Source organism: Colossoma macropomum, unplaced genomic scaffold (assembly GCF_904425465.1).
Source record: "Colossoma macropomum unplaced genomic scaffold, Colossoma_macropomum, whole genome shotgun sequence".
Lineage (NCBI taxonomy): Eukaryota > Metazoa > Chordata > Actinopteri > Characiformes > Serrasalmidae > Colossoma > Colossoma macropomum.
This window is the reverse complement of record NW_023494802.1, coordinates 12626584-12646965: the sequence shown is the minus strand read 5'-3', so window position 1 is coordinate 12646965 and position 20382 is coordinate 12626584. Positions and strand designations below refer to the sequence as shown.

The 20382-nt window shown below is 42.7% G+C and overlaps 1 protein-coding gene across 10 annotated transcripts in view; it reads left to right on the top strand.

Moving 5' to 3' along the window:
- The first annotated feature begins 1589 nt into the window (after window positions 1–1589).
- ubr4 (ubiquitin protein ligase E3 component n-recognin 4) overlaps window positions 1590–20382 on the top strand; it is a 42448-nt gene continuing 23655 nt past the window's right edge. Inside the window, exons 1-48 of one of the 10 annotated variants that reach the window (XM_036591984.1) lie at window positions 1590–1735; window positions 3430–3527; window positions 3719–3822; window positions 3938–4067; window positions 5698–5837; window positions 5937–6039; window positions 6144–6285; window positions 6384–6508; window positions 6597–6721; window positions 6811–6870; window positions 6986–7176; window positions 7279–7378; window positions 7809–7946; window positions 8041–8158; window positions 8623–8664; window positions 8855–9042; window positions 9321–9477; window positions 9592–9677; window positions 9788–9957; window positions 10285–10564; window positions 10648–10786; window positions 10901–10980; window positions 11086–11214; window positions 11673–11855; window positions 11960–12082; window positions 12163–12392; window positions 12543–12661; window positions 13531–13628; window positions 13715–13872; window positions 14052–14258; window positions 14426–14527; window positions 14608–14708; window positions 14799–15186; window positions 15281–15344; window positions 15426–15617; window positions 15768–15838; window positions 15946–16138; window positions 16594–16827; window positions 17306–17476; window positions 17654–17836; window positions 17989–18147; window positions 18244–18396; window positions 18505–18732; window positions 18836–18993; window positions 19195–19366; window positions 19487–19688; window positions 19807–19970; window positions 20086–20302. In XM_036591984.1, coding sequence (XP_036447877.1) covers window positions 1611–1735; window positions 3430–3527; window positions 3719–3822; window positions 3938–4067; window positions 5698–5837; window positions 5937–6039; window positions 6144–6285; window positions 6384–6508; window positions 6597–6721; window positions 6811–6870; window positions 6986–7176; window positions 7279–7378; window positions 7809–7946; window positions 8041–8158; window positions 8623–8664; window positions 8855–9042; window positions 9321–9477; window positions 9592–9677; window positions 9788–9957; window positions 10285–10564; window positions 10648–10786; window positions 10901–10980; window positions 11086–11214; window positions 11673–11855; window positions 11960–12082; window positions 12163–12392; window positions 12543–12661; window positions 13531–13628; window positions 13715–13872; window positions 14052–14258; window positions 14426–14527; window positions 14608–14708; window positions 14799–15186; window positions 15281–15344; window positions 15426–15617; window positions 15768–15838; window positions 15946–16138; window positions 16594–16827; window positions 17306–17476; window positions 17654–17836; window positions 17989–18147; window positions 18244–18396; window positions 18505–18732; window positions 18836–18993; window positions 19195–19366; window positions 19487–19688; window positions 19807–19970; window positions 20086–20302 — 7240 coding nt within the window. In that variant the 5' untranslated portion in view covers window positions 1590–1610. Of the gene's footprint in view, window positions 1736–3429; window positions 3528–3718; window positions 3823–3937; window positions 4068–5697; window positions 5838–5936; window positions 6040–6143; window positions 6286–6383; window positions 6509–6596; window positions 6722–6810; window positions 6871–6985; window positions 7177–7278; window positions 7379–7808; window positions 7947–8040; window positions 8159–8622; window positions 8686–8854; window positions 9043–9320; window positions 9478–9591; window positions 9702–9787; window positions 9958–10284; window positions 10565–10647; window positions 10787–10900; window positions 10981–11085; window positions 11215–11672; window positions 11856–11959; window positions 12083–12162; window positions 12393–12542; window positions 12662–13530; window positions 13629–13714; window positions 13873–14051; window positions 14259–14425; window positions 14528–14607; window positions 14709–14798; window positions 15187–15280; window positions 15345–15425; window positions 15618–15767; window positions 15839–15945; window positions 16139–16593; window positions 16828–17305; window positions 17477–17653; window positions 17837–17988; window positions 18148–18243; window positions 18397–18504; window positions 18733–18835; window positions 18994–19194; window positions 19367–19486; window positions 19689–19806; window positions 19971–20085; window positions 20303–20382 lie in introns of all 10 variants that reach the window. The other 9 variants (XM_036591977.1, XM_036591976.1, XM_036591979.1 and 6 more) reach the window with 9 other exon arrangements.

Below are 20382 nucleotides of genomic sequence, written 5' to 3'. Positions count from 1 at the left end.
TGTTTGCCGAAACCTGTCATGTATTCCACCTACACTTGATGTATCTTTAGCTAGTTATCAAGTCCTCCATGAGAAGATTCAGGTGTCCGCCTTCAAGACTGGACACAGCAAACACTCACTAGACTTGTTTTATGTCTGATGCACTGGATTGGTTAACGTTATATAAGGACCTGGTTTTCCTCACAAGCATGTTCTGCAGCTTACTTTGCTTTTTACTTATTTATTTTACTTTCTTAAAAAAGAAGGTTCTTCAGTGGTTCTTCAGTTAAGACATTGGCCCACATTTATCAAGCATCTTAACCTAAAAATACTGATCTGAAGTCAGACCTCATTAGTCTGTGTAGTCCTTTAGAGTGCATTGTAAAAGGCCTAAATTGATCCTGAATCAGTAGTCATACTCAAAGAACTTAAATATGGGCCAACATTCAAAGAACCATTTGCATGCTGAAATAGTTCATATAAAATGTGTTGTATATGTTTTTTTTTTCTACTTTTTGAAAAGGGTTCTGTATAGCACTAAAAGGGTTCTGCTATTATGATGTCAAGCTTGTACCAATAAAAAAACCTTTTTGGTACTATATAGAACATTTTTCAAAAAGGTTCTGTATGGAACCACATAATACATTCTCCATCAAAGTAAAGAATCATTTCACCATGCAAAGAAACCTTTAAGCATGCAAATGGTTCTTTGAGCATTCATGGTTCTATATAGAACAGTTTTCTTTACTAAAGAACTCTTGAGGAACTTTCTTTTTTTAAGAGTATACCTAACCAGACAATTTAAAGGTATCTACCATCACCCTTACCCACTCAAGTTTCTCTCTTTAGCAACCAGCCTTCAACAACTATGGAGTACCAAACTTACTTGGGGCCTTTCTGACTCAAATGTTAAAATATATGCATTAGATTTTTTTTTTCCCTTAATTTAATTTTTGTTTTAATCTGTATGTACTTTCTGGACGAGATGAGTAAATTTGAGGTCTTATCCCAAGATAATGATGGGTAATAAAAAATGAAATCTAAAACACTACCATTTGTGTTTGTGTAATAATTCTGAAAGGGTTTGAGGTAAAAGAGTAATGTGTGCAATGCAACTTCATGAAAATGTTCTATGCAGCTGCATTTTAAAGCATAGTCGCGAGTGGCAATCCTGGGGTCCAAGCACTAACAGCCCAATAAGGCCTTATGCAGTTTGGTCCTTTTTTCGCAAAGACGAGATGAAAAATCGCGACCCAGAAGGATAAGCGGTTTAGATGATGGATGGATGGATGGAGATGAAAAATGAAAGGGGGTCAGAGTTTATCAGAAGGCCTTGTCTGCCATAAATGTTGAGCAGTTGTCTTTAAACATGATTTATAGCTACTAAAGTTAACACTGATCTTCTGAGCTTTGTAAAAAATCCAAAGAGTTGTAACAAAGAAGTAAAAAATAAATGACAATTTCTGACAGTGGAATTCGCTGTGAAGTTGTGTAGTTCTCATTAATGTTACTCTCAGTTGTTAAAATTAAGTAAAAAAGTTATTATGTTTACCTGCGACGTCACGTCCTGTTGTTCTGCGCCTGGTGATTAACCTCATTTCCTCCGCTAGACTCTAATAGAGAATCGCAAGATGGCGTCGAGTGGAGGAGATGGAGAACCTGAGTGGACCGCAGCCGTGCGGCCGCTTTTATCAGCGTCTTACACGGCTTTCGAAACGAAAGAGCTACCTCAGCTTATAGGTTCCATCATAAACAGGTCAGGCTGGGGATTATTTCGTTCTTTCATGCTTGCCGTCCCTAAAACGAACGGGAGAATCCCGGTTCAGTTTGCGCTAGCATTAGCATTAGCAGTGCTGCTAAACGCTACCCCGTATCTGTACAGTAGATACATTAGCTTCGCTAGCATTCGGGCTGTCTGAGATTCTGCTTCATCATCAGGCCGAACAGGAGAGACAGGTGGCTGTGTTCACCTTGTTAAAACCAGTTTGAGACATTTCTGGTGTTTTTTGTACCCTGTTGTTGCTTCAGCGCAGGGAAGCAACTGCAGTTCGCTGCTGGGTCCTTGAAAATAACACAGTCATCCATCTGTTTTGCCCGTTTGCTGGTTACCTCCCATATCATCCACACAACCGCCGAGTCGCTACACGGCTAGTTAGCTCTTCCTCTGTGTGCTAACGGCTAGCTAAGATAGCTGGCTAATGTCAGGAATATATGACAAGCAAGCGAAAACCTAGAACCGCGCGGACTGACAAGTGGTTTCTAGATCACCCCAGTTTATTTGAGCGAAATATGTCAACGATACCCTCTTAATCCCGATCACCAGATTATACTTGGTGACTCTACGATAGAAAGTTTGCAGCTGGCTAGCGAGTTTAATGAGCTGAACATTAACCTAGCTTTCGCTAGCTAACTACTATTCGGCTCTGCTACTGCGATCCACTTAATAGCTAGCTAGGTTAGCTGTGTCCAGCTAGAACCTAACTGAATTTATGTTTAAACCAACACGAAATCTCATATGTGTGACTAGAAAGGTGGTGCTCATAACATGTTTTGTGGGTCAGTATGGTCATGTGTTGACATCGAGATATCTGCACTGCTGTCGATTTAAGTTTAGCCTCTTGCGTGTTGTCTGCTGCGGAGGGGAGGCGAGCTTACCTGACACTGTTTTAAGCTACCTAGGTTAGATTAGCTCGCTCTGTGAGCTACGTTAGTCAGTAATGGTTAAATTGTTGTTGTTATTTATAACAGTGAAAGAAACGCATCGCTAGTTTTGTCATTTCTTGCCTGATGACAGCTCAACGCGAAACTCTTGTTCTACATATCCGAGTATAGGTTGTGATTTATATGTGAGATACTGTCTTTGTTAAACGCAAAAGCATTAAAAACTGAATTTCGCTGCATTCCGAGTTGGTTCGTAGCTTTACCTGTGCTTAAATGGTGCTCGTATGAAACCGAAACTGAATTTGAATTGCAGTTTATGTGGATGATTTCTTCAAATGCCTTCACCGCTTCCTAATCTTTCATTCTTCTTTACAGAAGGGCTGTCAGTAGATTGCGTAGGTTCTGGAGTGTAACATGGGTCCTGTATTGTATACTTGGACACCTCGCCCCAAGTCCACTTACCATACTTGCATTGCAGTAGCTTTTGAGGCTTTATCAGACTCGCAGTTTTACTTTCATTTCCTCGATAAGTCTGGTGCTTTCTTTTGTTGCTAAAAAGACGTCAGGGAAGTTTTGTTTTACCTCTAATGAGATGAGCTAAGGATTTTTAAGACATCACCAAAAGCTACCTTGAATAAAGACTAGTGTAATAGAATTGGTTTGAAGCAGGTCTGCTGTCATCTGGTATACATGTCAGTGTCGCATGCAGTGAATTCCAACATTATTTTTTAACCAACACCTTTTCGAATGTATTGTAAAGATGCTAATGTTTTAATATTTCTTTTGCAGTGAATCAGAGATACTTCATCACGATAAACAGTATGAGCCGTTCTACTCGTCGTTTGTGGCGCTCTCTGCACATTACATCACCACAGTATGTGGACAAAGTATGTGAATTAACTTAATGCTTTTTTGGAAGGGGAGCATGTTATCAGTCATTGCCTTATTTAGAACTCAGTAGTGCTGCAGACTAACCTGATAAAAGTAGGCTGTTTAAATATGCTCTGCTTCAGATATTGGAAAGCTGCTGTAAATACCAAGTGATCATTAACCTCCTATTTTTTTTTCTTGCCATCAGTCCCTAGAAATCAGTTGCTGTCGGTAGCTGCAGCATGTAAAGTATTGATTGAGTTTTCATTGCTGCGGCTCGAGAATCCAGATGAAGCATGTGCAGTTTCACAGGTGAGACGTGCTCTTCCTAATATCAGTCAGCTGTGCGAATGATGGTAAAACGGTTTAGCTTTGTCATTTGAGTCATACCTCTCTAATTACAGTTTATTCCCTGTTCATGTTGCAGAAACACCTGATTCTCTTAATAAAAGGCCTTTGCACTGGTTGCAGTCGACTAGATCGAACAGAGATCATTACGTTCACTGCAATGATGAAGTCTGCCAAACTTCCACAGACTGTCAAAACCCTTTCTGACGGTGAGGACTCTGTTTACACCTAAGTGTTTTGTATTATGGCCATAGCATCTTAATAGCTTCTTTTAAAAAATCCTCTTTTTGGTTGTGTATGTGTGTGTATGCACTTTTTTGATGATTGCTTGAAACTGGAAGACAGATCAACTTAAGACGAAAGGCCTGATGGCTCATTTGATGGTGTGACCTGAGGGGTTTTTTCTTTTCTTTTCAGACATCTATTGCCTTTTCTCCAAGTTTGGTACTCTGTTATATGTGAAGAGCTCTGGTTGATAGTCATGCTTGATAGTCATGCTTGATGACTTAAAGGATGGAATATCTGCTTGTGTGATTCCCTGAGCTTTATCACTTTTGTATGAATTATCTTTTGGCCTGGTTATACAGTCAGCATTGCCATGTGTGAAGAAATCTGGAAAAGCATGGAATTTAAAAGTGGTCCAGTCATATAAAGTGAGACACAGTAGCAGAATTTATATTTTCTGTGAAGTCCTTTTTTTGCCTTTTTGGTTAACGAGACTGGTAAATAGTGTTTAGTGCTATAGTTTTCTTTGAGCCATGTAAAGATATCTGTTTACAGGCAAAGTTTACTTTAGATTTGTGTATAATTGTATCTGGTTGGTTCTGATGGCTCCTGCTGCTTAGCTTTCAGCAAGTTGTGCTGAACCAAGCATACAGTCCATACTCAAATAAGTAGGTTAGCAGGTTTGCTTTCTGTTCAGCAATAGAGGCACGAAGCAGAGACGAAGATTATGACAGTTTAACACATGTGGTTACATGGAATGTCTGATTTGTGTGCCTGGCTCAGTAAAAGAAAATCAACATTAAGGTTGGTGATTTCCAAGCAAGGCATATGGTACAAGTTTACAAACAGCTTATGTTGAAAGATCATGCATGGCTTTTGCTGTGGTTGTAATCAGTGAGCTGTGCACTAGGACGACATTCAAAAATTAAACGTTCTGTTTGTGCGATCACGCCCTTGTTGTTCCTGATTTGCTAGGGAAAAAAAGTCTGACATCCATTGAAAAGGAGCACTGTTTCAACAGCAGGTAATATGCTGCATTGCCAGGAGTTCAAGTGCTCTGGAAAGACCCTGTCAAAGAATATTGGGGCCAGAGTTAGGAGGCAGATTTCTTGTTTTGAGATTTGAAGAATCAAGTGGACTTTTTTTTGTGGACTGTGTTAAAGTCAGGGTCATTTTTGTGAGTTTAAGATAAGAATTCTTCAAAATCTGTTGCTGTTGAGTCTGCCTGTACTTAAAGTATTGTGTGTGTCATGTGCTGTATAGAAATCAATCTAAAGATACTTTGGTTTTCTCTGCCAACTTAAAAGGTGTGTAAATAACTTGTTATATTTATAACCTATATTTCTGACTCGCGTGAGCCGTATGTTACATTCTCAGTGGCACAGATGTCTAGACAATGTCTTGTCTCATCACACTCTATTAACCTTTTTCCCCCTTTTCTGAGTGCCAGGCTGGCAGAAAGAGAGCTTTGTTCCCTTGCCTCTGTCAGATGGGGTTTGCACTCTCTCATTTCCAGATGGCTGCTCTAAGAGCTGGGGTTTTCTGGGCATTGGGTTGTGCTCTCTGAGATTGTACTCATGTTCTGTTCTCCTGTTCCTTTGCATTATTGTCCAGTGGAGGACCAGAAGGAGCTACCGTCCCCAGTCAACCCTGAGCTACGACACAAAGAAGTGCAAATGAATTTTTTCAATCAGCTGACATCAGTGTTCAACCCTGACATTACAGTCTTAGCCTCACCCTCTGTGCACATGCAGGTTTGTGATTTACAAGGTTTTTACATATGCACAGAGACTGACCTTTCATCCAAGTTCAACCCTAATATATGCTGTCTTTTTTTTTTCTTTGCACTGTAGGCTGAAGGGGAGTGCGATGACCAAACAACAACAGATCAGGCAACACAGGCCAAAATGAAGAATGCCTTCATCTCACAAAATGTGTCCAGTTTACAAGAATTGGGTGTGTTTTTCTTTAGTGAATAATAATGTCTTTTGCATTTACGTTTGTTCGTAGTCTTGACTTGGCACTATTGACCAGATTCTCTTGTTCGTGTCTTGGCACAGGGGGCTCGGAGAAGTTGCTGCGCGTGTGCCTCAATCTGCCCTACTTCTTACGCTACATCAACCGCTTCCAGGATGCTGTATCAGCAAACTCTTTCTTCATCATGCCAGCCACTGTGGCAGATGCCACGGCTGTCCGAAATGGGTGAGGATGTTGCATAGTTCCTTTAATTTAACTTGCTTGAACGTTTGTATTAGTTGTAAAGTGTGCTGACATCTTATGTGTGTCTGCTTGTATGTCAGATTCCACTCTCTTGTAATTGATGTGACCATGGCCTTGGATACTCTCTCTCTGCCTGTGCTGGAGCCTTTAACCCCTGGGAGACTCCTCGATGTTACTGTGCTAGCTCTGAGCTGCCTCTATGCAGGTAATTAACCAAGGTTTTGGGGTTTCTGCCTTAAATAGTCCTGCATTTATTTTCAGAATTTGGAGTAATGTTTGTTCTTCATTTGTAGGTGTGAGTGTGGCAACATGCATGGCTATTCTGCAAGTGGGTACGGGCCTGCAGCTTCGCACTGCCTCCACTGGCTCCAAAGAGGAAGATTATGAGAACGATGCTGCTACTATCGTGCAGAAATGTGTATGTGCATTTAACTATTGTAATCTATTCATTGTTGTTTAATAATGTTCTTTCTCATTCAGTGCTCTCTTTTGCTCTCGTTAAAACAGCTGGAGATATATGACATGATTGGACAGGCTATCAGTAACTCTCGCCGTGCTGGAGGGGAGGTAATTCATGTTTTGATTAAAGAAATTAGTGTTGCTGCATCACTGATATCGTGTCCGAATCCAGACTGGATGTGCTACATCTTTCTTTGTCATTGTGCATGTCTTCTTTCTACAGCATTATCAGAACTTCCAGCTTCTGGGTGCCTGGTGCTTACTGAATAGCTTGTATTTGATATTGAATCTGAGCCCCACGGCTCTGGCAGATAAGGGGAAGGAGAAAGATCCTCTAGCAGCACTGCGAGTCAGGGACATTGCTACCCGCACCAAAGATGGGGCAGGATCCCCAAAACTGGGCCCTGGGAAGGGGTAGGTCATTTTGGTTCAGTAATTGGGTGGGTATGCCTTCTATATGTTCTGCTAGGTCATTGTAACAGCACAACCCTTTTTTCTTTTTCTCTTACCTTAAAGACACCAAGGTTTCGGGGTTTTGTCGGTCATTCTGGCAAATCACTCTATCAAGCTGCTCACGTCACTGTTTCAGGACCTACAAGTGGAGGCACTGCACAGGGTAAGAACCCACACTAGAACATCCTAGCCTCTGCTTTCTTACCCTTTAATTAGGATGGATGAAATGGCAAAAATCATATCACGATAGTTCAAGACATTTTCACTATACACGACATATGTTTAAATAGAACCTGTAGTGCCACATGTAAAAAGTACTATAATAGCAATATTAATAAACCTAAAACTACAATAATTTCTATTCAGTATTTCACAGACTGCACTTAATTCAATTAAACAGGACCAGTTATGCTCACTTTGTAATAAAAAGTGTAGTTAGTGTTCTTTAAGTACTAATGATATTGACAATGTTCAGAAAAGCGTACTGTGTCATAATTTATCACGATGATAATAATAAACTTGTTTTATTGCTTAATGATACTTGTAATTTCATTTTGTGGAAGAGTGGCTCATTGTAGGTTTATCTCCCTTAGGGCTGGGCCAGTGATGGGCCCCCAGCAGAGCTGAACATTATGGCTCAAAGCACATCAATTCAGAGAGTGCAGAGACTCATCGACTCTGTGCCTCTCACTAACCTGCTCTTCACGCTGCTCTCCACCTCCTATAAGAAGGTATGAAGCTAAGCAACTGGTTGATTCTCACCACAAAGAACCTCCCTGGCATGGTAGAGTATAAATGTGGCTCCTCTGGTTCTGCCTCTTTCAGGCTTGCGTGCTGCAAAGACAGAGGAAAGGCTCAGTGAGCAGTGATGCCAGTGCCTCCACCGACTCAAACACATACTATGAAGATGACTTCAGCAGCACAGAGGAGGACAGTAGTCAAGGTAACGAATGCTGCAGAGTTCTCTCTAAATCAGACTTTGAAGTGAGGCCTAGCAAAGTTAGTTTGGGTCATTCACTTTGAATTATGAACAGAAAGCAGGGACATGGTTGCAAAAATAATTCCATAGACTAATCCCATGTTAATTTTTTTTTTTCATTAAATTACCACTTTCATTGATCTAATAATGACCTAGTTCTGTAGCCCAGACATATTTGTCAGTTTTGAAAGCTGGGCTGTGTCTTTCACTGGCTGAGCTAGTGTCAGGGCTGAAGAGAGTGAGGAATATTTTGATGCAGTTCCTGAAGACTGCACGATGTAGTAGACGGACCAAAGTCAGGCCATTCGAGGGCTTAGAGACAGGTCAGTTTATTCCTGCTGCAGAGTGCTGTTGCACATCAAGCATGCTCTGCTTAACTGCGCCGCCCTGGCAGCCTGCACAGCTAGTGACAGTGTTCGTTATTTCAGCAGAGAGAAGACAGGAGAGGACAAGAGCAGCTTGTGTCTCAGGTCAGCAGATCTCTGCATTAGGTCAGCCTTGTAGTGTCTCACTATGCTCCCTTTGTGCTTTCAACAGTAAAGACTTCAAATAGCCTTACCCACAGCTTGTAAAAAAAAAAAACCCAGCATCTTTGTTTTGTGTGCAATACAATGATTTCAAGGAGTATGGAGATGAACTTGGCTCTCTGCGTGTTCACAGATGATGACAGTGAGCCCATTCTGGGCCTTTGGTTTGAGGAGACCATCTCTCCCAGTAAAGAGAAGGTGGCTCCTCCACCTCCCCCTCCACCCCCTCCTCTGGAAACCTCTCCAAGACTCAAGAGCCCCAGCAAGCAGAATGCAGGAGAGAACGGCAATATCCTAGCCAGCCGCAAGGACCCAGAGTTGGTGAGGACAAATTGCACTGTGTTGAGGTTGATCTGTATAGTCTGAAAACAGGCTTTGTGTTTGTATTTGGTGGGCAGTACAGCAGTGTTCCCAGGACCGGGATGGGTATTCACTTTATGAACTTCAGTCATAGATTCCATACTAAGTACAAAAAGCTCCTCAAACAGCAGTTGGATAAACCTGTTGAACTGAGCTAGTCTTTTGACCTGCATTAAGGAAAAGGCAAGTAATCTCTGGCAACTTTGACTCAGTAGAGAGTGGGGTATTTTTCTTTCCAGTTCTTAAGTCTGGCTTCAAGCATTCTGAACTTCATCACTACATCCATGCTGAAGTCCAGAAATAACTTTATCCGCAACTACCTGAGTGTGTCCCTCACCGAGCAGCACATGGCCACCCTGGCCAGCATTATCAAGGATGTGGACAAAGATGTGAAGGGTGAGGACCAGATATTTCTATTATTTACTAAGTATTTTAAATGTCATTGTTTATCATTTTGAAATCCTAATTTAAAGGAGTCAGGTTAGATGAATTCACTTGGCTTTTCTCTAGGTTCCTCTGATGAAGAATTTGCATCAGCCTTATACCACTTCAACCATTCTCTGGTAACATCAGACCTACCCTCTCCAGCTCTTCAGGTGTGCAGGATGATTGACCCATTGGTAGTCAAGAATCTTATAAATATTATATGACTTTGTTTGAAATTTTCTTTGTCTAGATAATTGAGTAACACTCTGTGTTTGTTTAGAACACATTGTTGCAGCAGTTGGGTGTGGCTCCATTCTCTGAAGGCCCCTGGCCCATGTACATCCACCCCCAATCGCTTTCGGTGCTCTCCAGACTACTGCTGATCTGGCAGCACAAAGCAAGCATGCAGGGAGATCCTGATGTGCCTGAGTGCATGAAGGTCTGGGAAAGGTGAGTGTGATATCACTTGTCATCCAGGAAATCAAGCACGTGTTCCGACTTCATCTGATCAGCATGAAAGGAATGAGGAATCGCCTGTGTCTCATGGACTGCATTCCTGACTACTCTATTAGTTCATATGCTGCATACATTACACAAATGTAGTAACTCTGTAACATGTAAATGTAAAATGTAGTGTATTTCTCTATGAAAGATCAGTTATTAAGAGTTAACTGGCATGAAAGGTAGTTAGTTCACTGTATTCTTATTGGTGTAGTGGTAAGGCAGATGTTTTTGGCCTGAGCAGTTACTGAGAATGCCTCTCTCCATTTGGCTCAGGTTTGTGGGCACTCTGAAACAGCACACCCTGCAGGGAGCAATGCCCAGCGAGGAGGATCTGAATGTGGAGCACCTTCAACTATTGCTGCTCATTTTCCACAACCTGTCAGAGAAGGGCCGCCGCAACGTCCTCACTTTGTGCACACAGGCCATCGCTGAGGTGGCCGCCCAGGTGGACTCTCAGCTCCAGGCTGTGCCGCTCAACCTGGCCCGCATTCTGCTGGTCTTTGATTACCTGCTACACCAATACTCTAAAGCCCCTATGTATCTGTTTGAGCAGGTAGGAGATTAATACTGCCATATCCTGTTTTTGTTGAGTTGTTCATTTTTAGGTGTGCCATTAACAGAACATTGTGTGATCAGGTACAGTACAATCTTCTGACTGCACCTACATCTGGGGCCAGCTCTACACAGGAAGGAGGAAAACGAGGCTCTCTACCAATTTATTATGGCTTTAAGGAAGTGGAAGAAAACTGGACCAAGCACTGCTCGGCAGGTAGGAGTAAGTCAAACCTCTTATGTTTCTCCCAGTAATGTGATCAAAGATATGTTTTGAATCTTGCTGACCTGTTAGAAGGGTATTTGTTGTTGATGGCCATTATTTTTCCTTGTTTAGATTCTACAGTGCAGCCCAAGTTCTACTGTGTCCTTTCCCCTGAAGCTTCAGAAGATGACAGAAGTCGACTTGACAACAAGGTAAAGCAAAACCCCAGTCCAGTTCACAGCACAAAATATTTTTTTGGTAAGTCTGTGTGACCTCATGTTTGTGTTTCTAATGAAAACTCTGTTGTTTCATTTTAGGTCTTCCAAGTGCTGTTCAATGGAGCTGTAAAATATGACAACTTGTATTCCTCTCTTATTTCCCTGCTGGCTGCGGGGTCTCGCTTCGACACAGCCAGAAGGCAGGAGAACAAACCTATTAACCCTGTTGTAAGTTGCTTAATTTACGCCTTCTGACATAATGCTTCACTCCTATCAGACTGATTTGTCTATAAATCACATTTGGGGCCTTTCATATTGTAATGGAAATAGTTTTTCCCACATTAGCTAACAAAAACATGGACTTGTTAGTTGTGGTGCACATTTAATTCTTGCATGTAGATTGAATGTTTGTTCAAAATATGCTGTTGAATGCTGGTTTTCCATAACATTGATGTTAGGGGTCAGCAGTGTTATGGGCAACAGCCACAGACATGCTCTTAGATGCTACCTAAATGTTGGTACCATAGAGCAGGTTTTTGTCTGTGTATCTAGTATCTCTAAACATTTTCATCTATATTGTCTTATGCTTATATTTCCTAGTTAATTCCTATGAAACGTTGCTTTATAGCGATTTGTGCTGATTAATGCTGGTTGCCCGTAACATTACTCTTACTTATTTCCTGCAGGAGGCATGTTCCCTCCAGTATTATTTTCTGATTCTGTGGAGGATTCTGGGAGTGTTACCCCCATCTAAAGCCTATATTGAGCAACTAAAGACAGGGAACAGTGACCCAAGTGAGAGTGACATCCTGCACACCCTTAGGTGGTCATCGCGGTTAGGAGTCAGCACATATGTCAACTGGATCAAAGTGAGTTTCCCAACTTTTGGACCAGAACTTTTTTGCTACAGAAGGTTGAAGTTCTTTTGAAGAGTTACCTCTGAATTCTAATGGTATTTCCCTAACCCTGTCAGGAACACTTGGTGAAACAAGGAATGAAAGCCGACCATGCAACCTCCCTGGTTGAAGTGGTGTCCTCCAAATGCAGTGCAGTGAAATATGACGTAGAGCTTGCTGAGGAGTACATTGCCAGACAGGTACAGGCAGCTGATCCTAGCATTCATTTGTGCTATACTATAAAAACACATGGCTAAAGGGTCTCGTTTCTCTCTTTTAGATCTCGTCTTTCTGTTGTGTGGACCCCAACAGCATCCTGCCTCTTCACCAGATTCCTTCCCTGCAGACCATATACACATTGGATGCGGTCATCTCAAAAGTGCAGGTCTCTCGTAATGAGCATTTCTCAAAGGTGGCTGCAGAGACAGACACGCACAAATCATTTGAGATTACCAAGAACCTACTGCCTGCAACACTGCAGCTTATCGACGTCTACACGGCTTTTACCAGGTCCATACTATTCTCTCTGTGGATCGTGTTATTGAAGCAACGTTATTATTTAACATTATTATTTCTAATGCACATTCAACTGTGAATACTGCTGTATGCTGTTCTTTTTTCTGAGTTTAACACATTTGTCTGTCTTGTTTGCTTGCATAGATCATATTTGTTAATGAGCCTCCCTGAAGATGGAGAAAACAAGCCAACAGAAGCCAAACTGCAGGGCTATGCAGCTGTGTTGTCTATCGGCTCTACACGCTGCAAAGCCAATGTTCTTGGTAAGGATTATTTGCGCTAGTAGCATTCTCTTTTGCTTTCCTGTGGTGCTAGATGACTGTATAGCTGCACCCATCTGTAGGTTGACACCGGTGCTAGAACTTAGCTCTTTAAATGCATGAATAATGCAAGTAAAATACACCCACAAATAAGGCTTGTGTACAAATTGTCAAAAAAAACGTATTGGCCATTTTTGAGGTTCAGTGATTATAACTAGTATCAGCTAAATAATCATGAATGAATAGCATTATTCTATGTTTATGACTACTTCATGGTTTTAGTATGTAGACTGCAGACCGGGACAGTATGCCAAACTGTCACCTCGTGACACCAGTCAGTGTATGATGAATTCGAGCCTGTATATACTCGAGTCACACTGCAGTCTTCCTCCTTCTCTTGACTTGCTTGAGACTGAGTAATTTGTTAACCCAATGCCATCCAGAGACTTTGTTGGAGCTTTGGAAGCTTTTGTCCTCTGTGGGCTGTTTCTTCACTCTTCGCTTCATTGGTGAAGCAGTTGTGATTGTGTGTGTTTAAAAACAGGCTAATATCTTCCAGTGTAGGTTAGGTCCAACTGTGATGGAGTCAGTAACTGTTCTCTGTGTGAGCAGAGCCTCATTCATCGCGTTTGTTCATTAGTGTGGCAGCATACACTTGACTTATGTCATGCAGTATCAGCTCGAATCGGAATGTTGGTATCGGTGCAGTTTTGTGAGTATGAGTAAATGAGTGTGGTATCGGCCCAATACCAAAATTAGTATCGATGCATCCTTAATTCTAATCTGTGGCTTACTGGAAAACCAGTCTATGCTTTCTTTGAAACCTTCAAAAGTGCAGTATCTACAGCTACTACTCTTTGTTTTGATTTCAGGCCAGCCATTAATGCAGAATCTACCATCTGCTGTTCAAACGCTATGTGAGACATGGAACAACATCCATACTAACGAGTTCCCCAACATTGGTTCATGGGTAAGGGTGCTCTGACAGTGTATTTTAACTGTGAATAACATCAGCCAAGCCTACAGCAGTCTAATCCCAGGTTCTTTTCCCCACAGCGGAATGCCTTTGCTAATGACACCATTCCATCAGAGAGCTATATCAGTGCTATCCAAGCAGCCCACCTGGGAACACTCTGTAATCAGTCTCTGCCCTTGGCCTCCTCCCTCAAACACATCTTGCTCACATTGGTGCGCCTCACTGGGGACCTCATTGTGTAAGTGATATGAACACAACACTGCATTCACCTGTATTCCACTTTACTGTATGGAATAAGATGCAGAACTCGAAGTACTTGGTGTTAATTGATGTGATGGCAGAGATAAAAGTAAAAACAAACACATCTAAGTGAATGTATTTTTGTAGGCCAGTGACCTTAAACATATTTTTCTACAGCACAGAGGAGCTGAACCCTCCCCAGGTGATTCGCACGCTTTTGCCACTTCTGTTGGAAAGCAGCACAGAGAGTGTTGCTGAAATCTGCAGCACATCTTTAGAGAGGATCCTGGGTCCCGCTGAGTCTGATGCCTTCTTGGCTCGTGTATACGAGCGACTCGTCACAGGCTGCTACAACATCATTGCCAACCACTCTGACCCAAACAGGTGAGGTGCTTAACATTATTCAAGATCAAAAACACATTGTTGATGCGTTTTATAAATTTTAGATCTGACAATATTTCCCCCTAGAACAAAAATACTTCCACTACAATAAAGTGGATTTTTTTTTTCAGGAATGCTTAGTGTTTGGTCTGGTTACTTTTGTCTCACAGTGGTCTGGATGAGTCTGTGCTGGAGGAATGTCTGCAGTACCTGGAGAAGCAGTTGGAGAGCAGTCAGGTCCGCAAAGCCATGGAGGAATTCTTTTCTTTCAGGTACACCACAGCCCAACCTTACTCTTTCTTTACCAAGGAAAATGAACAGTACTATGCTCAATTTGTTTTCCTCCTCCCAGTGGCGAACTGGTACAAATCATGATGGCAACTGCAAATGAGAATCTATCTGCCAAGTTCTGCAACAGGGTTCTGAAGTTCTTCACTAAGCTGTTCCAGCTGAGTAAGTAGCCAGATGCAATATAAGTTTGGTCTCTAAGCCATGTACTCCAATTATGTCCTGTCTAATGTATCTGTAAATGTGTGTTTATAGCGGAGAAGAGCCCTAACCCCAGCCTGCTGAGCCTGTGTGGCTCCCTGGCCCAGCTGGCCTGCGTGGAACCATCAAGGCTGCAGGCATGGTTGACTCGTATGACTGCCTCACCACCCAAAGACTCAGACCAGCTGGACACGGTGCAGGAGAACAGACAGCTGCTGCAGCTTCTTACCACCTACATTGTGCGGGACAATAGCCAGGTGGGCGAGGGTGTGTGCACTGTGCTACTAAGCACCCTTATCCCCATGGCAACTGAGATGCTGGCCAGCGGTGATGGGGCTGGCTTTCCTGAGCTCATGGTTATCATGGCCACGCTGGCCAGTGCTGGGCAAGGAGCAGGACACCTGCAGCTGCACAGGGCTGCTATTGACTGGCTCACTAGATGGTGAGAAATGACAAAGGATCACAGTGGAAATTTGTGTAATGCTATTTGTCTGCTGAATGTGGTTAAATTAACATTTTTCTTTTCTTTTTTTTAGTAAAAAGTACTTGTATCAGAAGAATGTTGTGGAGAAAGTCACCGCCAATGTTTCTCAAGGCAAAGTAAGGCTAATTGTTCAGATTGATTGTTACCTTTTGATATTTGCAGGAAAGTTTGCTGATTATTTTTATACTGTGTTGTAGCATGCCAGCATGTTGGAGTGTGCATGCCACATCATCTCCTACCTGGCAGACGTGATGAATGCTCTGAGGCAGAGCAGCGGGCAAGGCTCATCCCAGCTACTGATGGAGGGAGAGGAGAAGGCCATTGAGGTGGACTCCGACTGGGTGGAGGAGCTGGCTGTTGAGGAGGAGGACTCGCAGGCTGAAGACTCGGTCAGGAAACTGCTCTCAGATTCTGAGAATGATCGGATATTAATGGGACTTTAGTGAATGTCTGCACTGATGCTGCACTCAGGCCTTTGTTGTGTTGACCAAAGCTTAATTCTTCTTGGCTTTATAACTGAGATTCCGTTTGTCTTCTAGGATGAGGACTCCCTCTGCAATAAGCTCTGTACCTTTACCATTACGCAGAAGGAGTTCATGAATCAGCACTGGTAATGGAAGAACTTGTCATCCACTTTACGTCCCCACTCCCTCCAATGAAACACTATACCTGTTTAAAACTACAACCCGGCCTTACTCCTCTCCTTTCGCTATACAGGTATCATTGTCACACCTGTAAGATGGTGGATGGGGTAGGTGTGTGCACAGTGTGTGCCAAGGTCTGTCACAAAGACCACGAGATCTCCTATGCCAAATACGGCTCTTTCTTCTGTGACTGCGGGGCCAAGGAGGATGGCAGCTGCCAGGTGAGACCGAATACTTCAGGTCATCATGGGAAAAGAACAACAGCGGTAACTTTGGCTTGCAACTCATTTATCATTGATTGTCATCAACTGATTTGAGTTGTCCCTCAGCCCATCAGGACGTTCAGTCTTTCTTTTCCATGAGCCATCCAAGTTCTTCCTCCATAACAATGTACCTTTACATTTAATTGATTATTAATTGGTGATTAATTGATAATAGAAGAATTTTGCTTATGTATTAACATTGACACTTTGGCCTAGGTACTTGAAAATGCTTTAGCTTTTGCATTATGCCATAACATCTCATGCATGCCTCCTTAATGGAAACACACAGCATGCAGAAATCTTTTTAGTTAACCCTGACTTCTAATGTTACAAGTAAAGTTTGGTCACTTTGCACTCCATAATATCCCCTTTTACATAAATAAGTTATTTTGACTTGTTAAAGTCTAACATGTTGTATGTGTAATTAAATTTGGCCCCATATGTTTTCTGTATAACAGGCTCTGGTGAAAAGAAGCCCCAGCAGTGGAATGAGCTCCACTATGAAGGAGTCCTCAGCCTTTCAGAGTGAGCTGCGGATGCCTGAGAGTGCCATTCGCCACCAGAGCACATCGTCCACCGACAAGGGCAAAGTCACCATCTGCGATGGGAAGAGCAGCGATGAGGAGAAACCCAAGAAAAGCAGTGTGTGCAAAAACATTGAAGGCTGCAGAGAAGACCTACTTGCCCAAGTGGTAAGAGTGGCAAAACTGTGGTCTCCTACTAGAAGGATAGCACTGATAAAGTTTGAGATCATGTATGTATTTTGAGTTGGGCGGCAGAATCTTTCTCATAATTGACAAATGAGGCCTATTTACATGGTCTGATTTTTTTTTTAAGGACCAAAAAAAGCGTGTCAGATTTTGAAAACAAACACGTATGATACTGCTGTGTTTTACATATTCTGATACTGATTGACTATAAAAATGCAGAGGGTGAATAATATATAGGGCGGACCACAGCTAAAAGGCCCGTTTTGACTTCGAATATAAATTTGACATGGCATAATTACGAGACACATTTCATAATTCTTCATTTTTCTAATACTATGTTATAGCTTGTTACTGTTATACCGTCCAACGTATTGGTTACTTATAATGTAAGACTCTTGTTTCCATTCAGTAATGGGCTTGGCTGACCAGTTCACTCATGCATTGTAAATGTTTCTCTCAGTCAAGTTCATCCACGGCAACTCTGGTGCTGGACCTGCTGATCTTTCTCATGGATGCCATCCAGACGAACTTCCAGCAGGCCTCTGCTGTGGGCAGCAGCAGCCGTGCCCAACATGCACTCAATGAACTGCACACCCAGGACAAGACTGTGGAGATGACCGACCAACTCATGGTACGAGTGCACCCATGAGCAGCAGCAAAGAGTGCAGATCGTCCAGACTTCAGTTTAATTTAGCTGGCTCGAATATTTTTCAGTGCAAACATGCAATCCATACTATACAGGGTGAATGCATTTGTTAAACGCATTTGTTATTAGAATTGATCTGAACATGTTTTTGTTTCTGTTCAGGTTCCCACTCTAGGCTCTCAGGAGGGAGCATTTGAGAATGTGAGGATGAACTACAGTGGTGATCAGGGCCAGACCATCAGACAGCTCATCAGTGCTCATGTGTTGCGGCGTGTGGCCATGTGTGTGCTGTCCTCTCCCCATGGGCGCAGACAACACCTCGCTGTCAGCCATGAGAAGGGCAAGGTAAGCTTCCAAGCATAGTTGATACCTCTTTGTCACTGGCGAGATTGCAAAATGATCCAAATACTGAATTATTGAAAAATAATTTATTTGTACGGTACTGTTTACTATTGTTATCGGTATAAATGTAATTTATCATGTTGTTTTTCTTTAAGATCACTGTCCTGCAACTGTCAGCCCTCCTGAAGCAGGCAGACTCCAGTAAAAGAAAACTGACTCTAACTCGCCTGGCCTCAGCACCTGTGCCCTTTACTGTCCTCAGCTTGACTGGAAACCCTTGTAATGAGGACTACCTAGCTGTTTGTGGCCTCAAGGTAATGCAAGTACATTTGTGTATAGTACTTGTTTTTTGTATGGAGGAAACGTTTATAATACATGCATGCACATTCTTATGTCTTTGCCTTTTGCAGGACTGTCATGTACTCACATTCAGCAGTACAGGCTCAGTGTCTGACCACCTCGTACTGCACCCCCAGCTGGCCACTGGAAACTTCATCATTAAGGCCATCTGGCTGCCTGGTTCTCAGACTGAATTGGCCATTATCACAGCTGACTTTGTTAAGGTGAATCATTTTTATTTTTACTTCTGTTATTTTGTGCTCGCCCAAAATTGCAAAAAACATCTTTGATGATGTGATGTTTTCTAACTGCAGTGCTGCTTCTCTTTCTAGATCTATGACTTGTCTGTGGATGCCCTCAGCCCCATGTACTACTTCCTTTTGCCGAGCTCAAAAATCAGAGATGCAACATTCCTGTTCAATGAAGAGGGAAAAAACATCATTGTCATAATGTCCTCAGCTGGCTACATGTACACACAGGTGATGGATGAGTCCAGCAGTGCACAGCATGGCCCCTTCTATGTTACCAATGTGCTTGAGATCACCCATGAAGACTTGAAGGTACTTGAGTCATCACTACCTGTATTGCGTAGATATAAAGATCTGCTTAGGTTTTGCGTAATGGTTCAGAGCTTAACACATTCCTGTTTGCGGTCCTCCACAGGACAGCAATGGTCAGGTGGCAGGAGGGGGGGTGTCTGTGTATTACTCCCATGTCCTGCAGATGCTCTTCTTCAGTTACAGCCAGGGCAAGTCTTTTGCTGCCACAGTGAACCGCAGCAGCATGGAGACACAGAGATTATTTACAATAAATGTCAAAGGGTACGCAAGTTCTCTTCAATAACATGACTGGATAATATATTTTAACTTAAGTACCTACAGCGTGAGGATCAGAATAATGTTCTTGTTCTTTAGGACCTTGGCAGTATGTTGTTTTATAAAACTTCTCACTAAATAGACTGTGTTTTTGTTTTTATTATTATTATTATTACTACTACTAAATTCTCTCACTCCTCTCTGCAGGTCAAACGGAGGCAGTAAGACATCTCCAGCTCTGTGCCAGTGGTCTGAGGTAATGAACCACCCAGGGCTGGTGTGCTGTGTGCAGCAGACCACAGGGATCCCTCTTGTCATCATGGTGAAACCAGACACTTTCCTGATCCAGGAGATTAAAACTTTACCAGCCAAAGCCAAGGTCTGTCCTCAGTCAGAGTAGAGCTATGACTGACACCTGTCGTTGGTTTAATTATTGTGACTGATTGCCAATGACTGCAGAACTCATTAGTTAAGAGAACCTTGTCTGTCTGCTTCTCAGATTCAGGACATGGTGGCTATCCGTCACACAGCCAGTAACGAGCAGCAGCGTACCACTATGATCCTGCTGTGTGAAGATGGCAGCCTGCGCATCTACATGGCCAATGTGGAGAACACATCCTACTGGCTCCAGCCCTCTCTTCAGCCTAGCAGTGTCATTAGCATCATGAAGCCTGTCCGCAAACGCAAAGCTGCCGCCGCCAGTGAGTCATGCCTCCACCTCCCACTCATCATACTACAGCTTTGTCCTAAGTTAGCCTTCTCTGTGCATTTATTTATTTATTTCTCTTTTGTTTCTCTGTCTTAAATTTTCTACTGCAGCTACACGCACGTCCAGCCAAGTAACCTTTCCTGTAGATTTCTTTGAACACAACCAGCAGCTGACGGAAGTGGAGTTTGGGGGCAACGACTTGCTGCAGGTCTACAACGGGCAACAGATCAAACACCGCCTCAACTCCTCAGGGATGTATGTGGCCAACACCAAGGTAAGAAAAAAGCACTTTTTTGGTAGTTCATTCAATAGTAAACAGTGTTTTCTTCACAACATGAGTGTATTACAGTGTACAACCAACAGCGTATATCCCCCTCCCCTCTTTTCAGCCTGGTGGCTTCACAGTGGAGGTGGTAAACAATAACAACTCTATGGTGATGACGGGAATGAGGGTGCAGGTTGGCACTCAGGCCATCGAAAGGGCTCCATCATACATTGAAATCTTTGGCCGCACCATGCAGATGAATTTGACTCGCTCTCGGTGGTTTGATCTGCCTTTCACACGTGAGGAGGCCCTGCAGGCTGACAAGAAACTCTCCATTTTCAGTAAGTGCTTGCTGCATCACTCGTACTGCTGTGAATTTCATCTTGCAAGAATATAATGTCAACGAATTAATTTATTTACA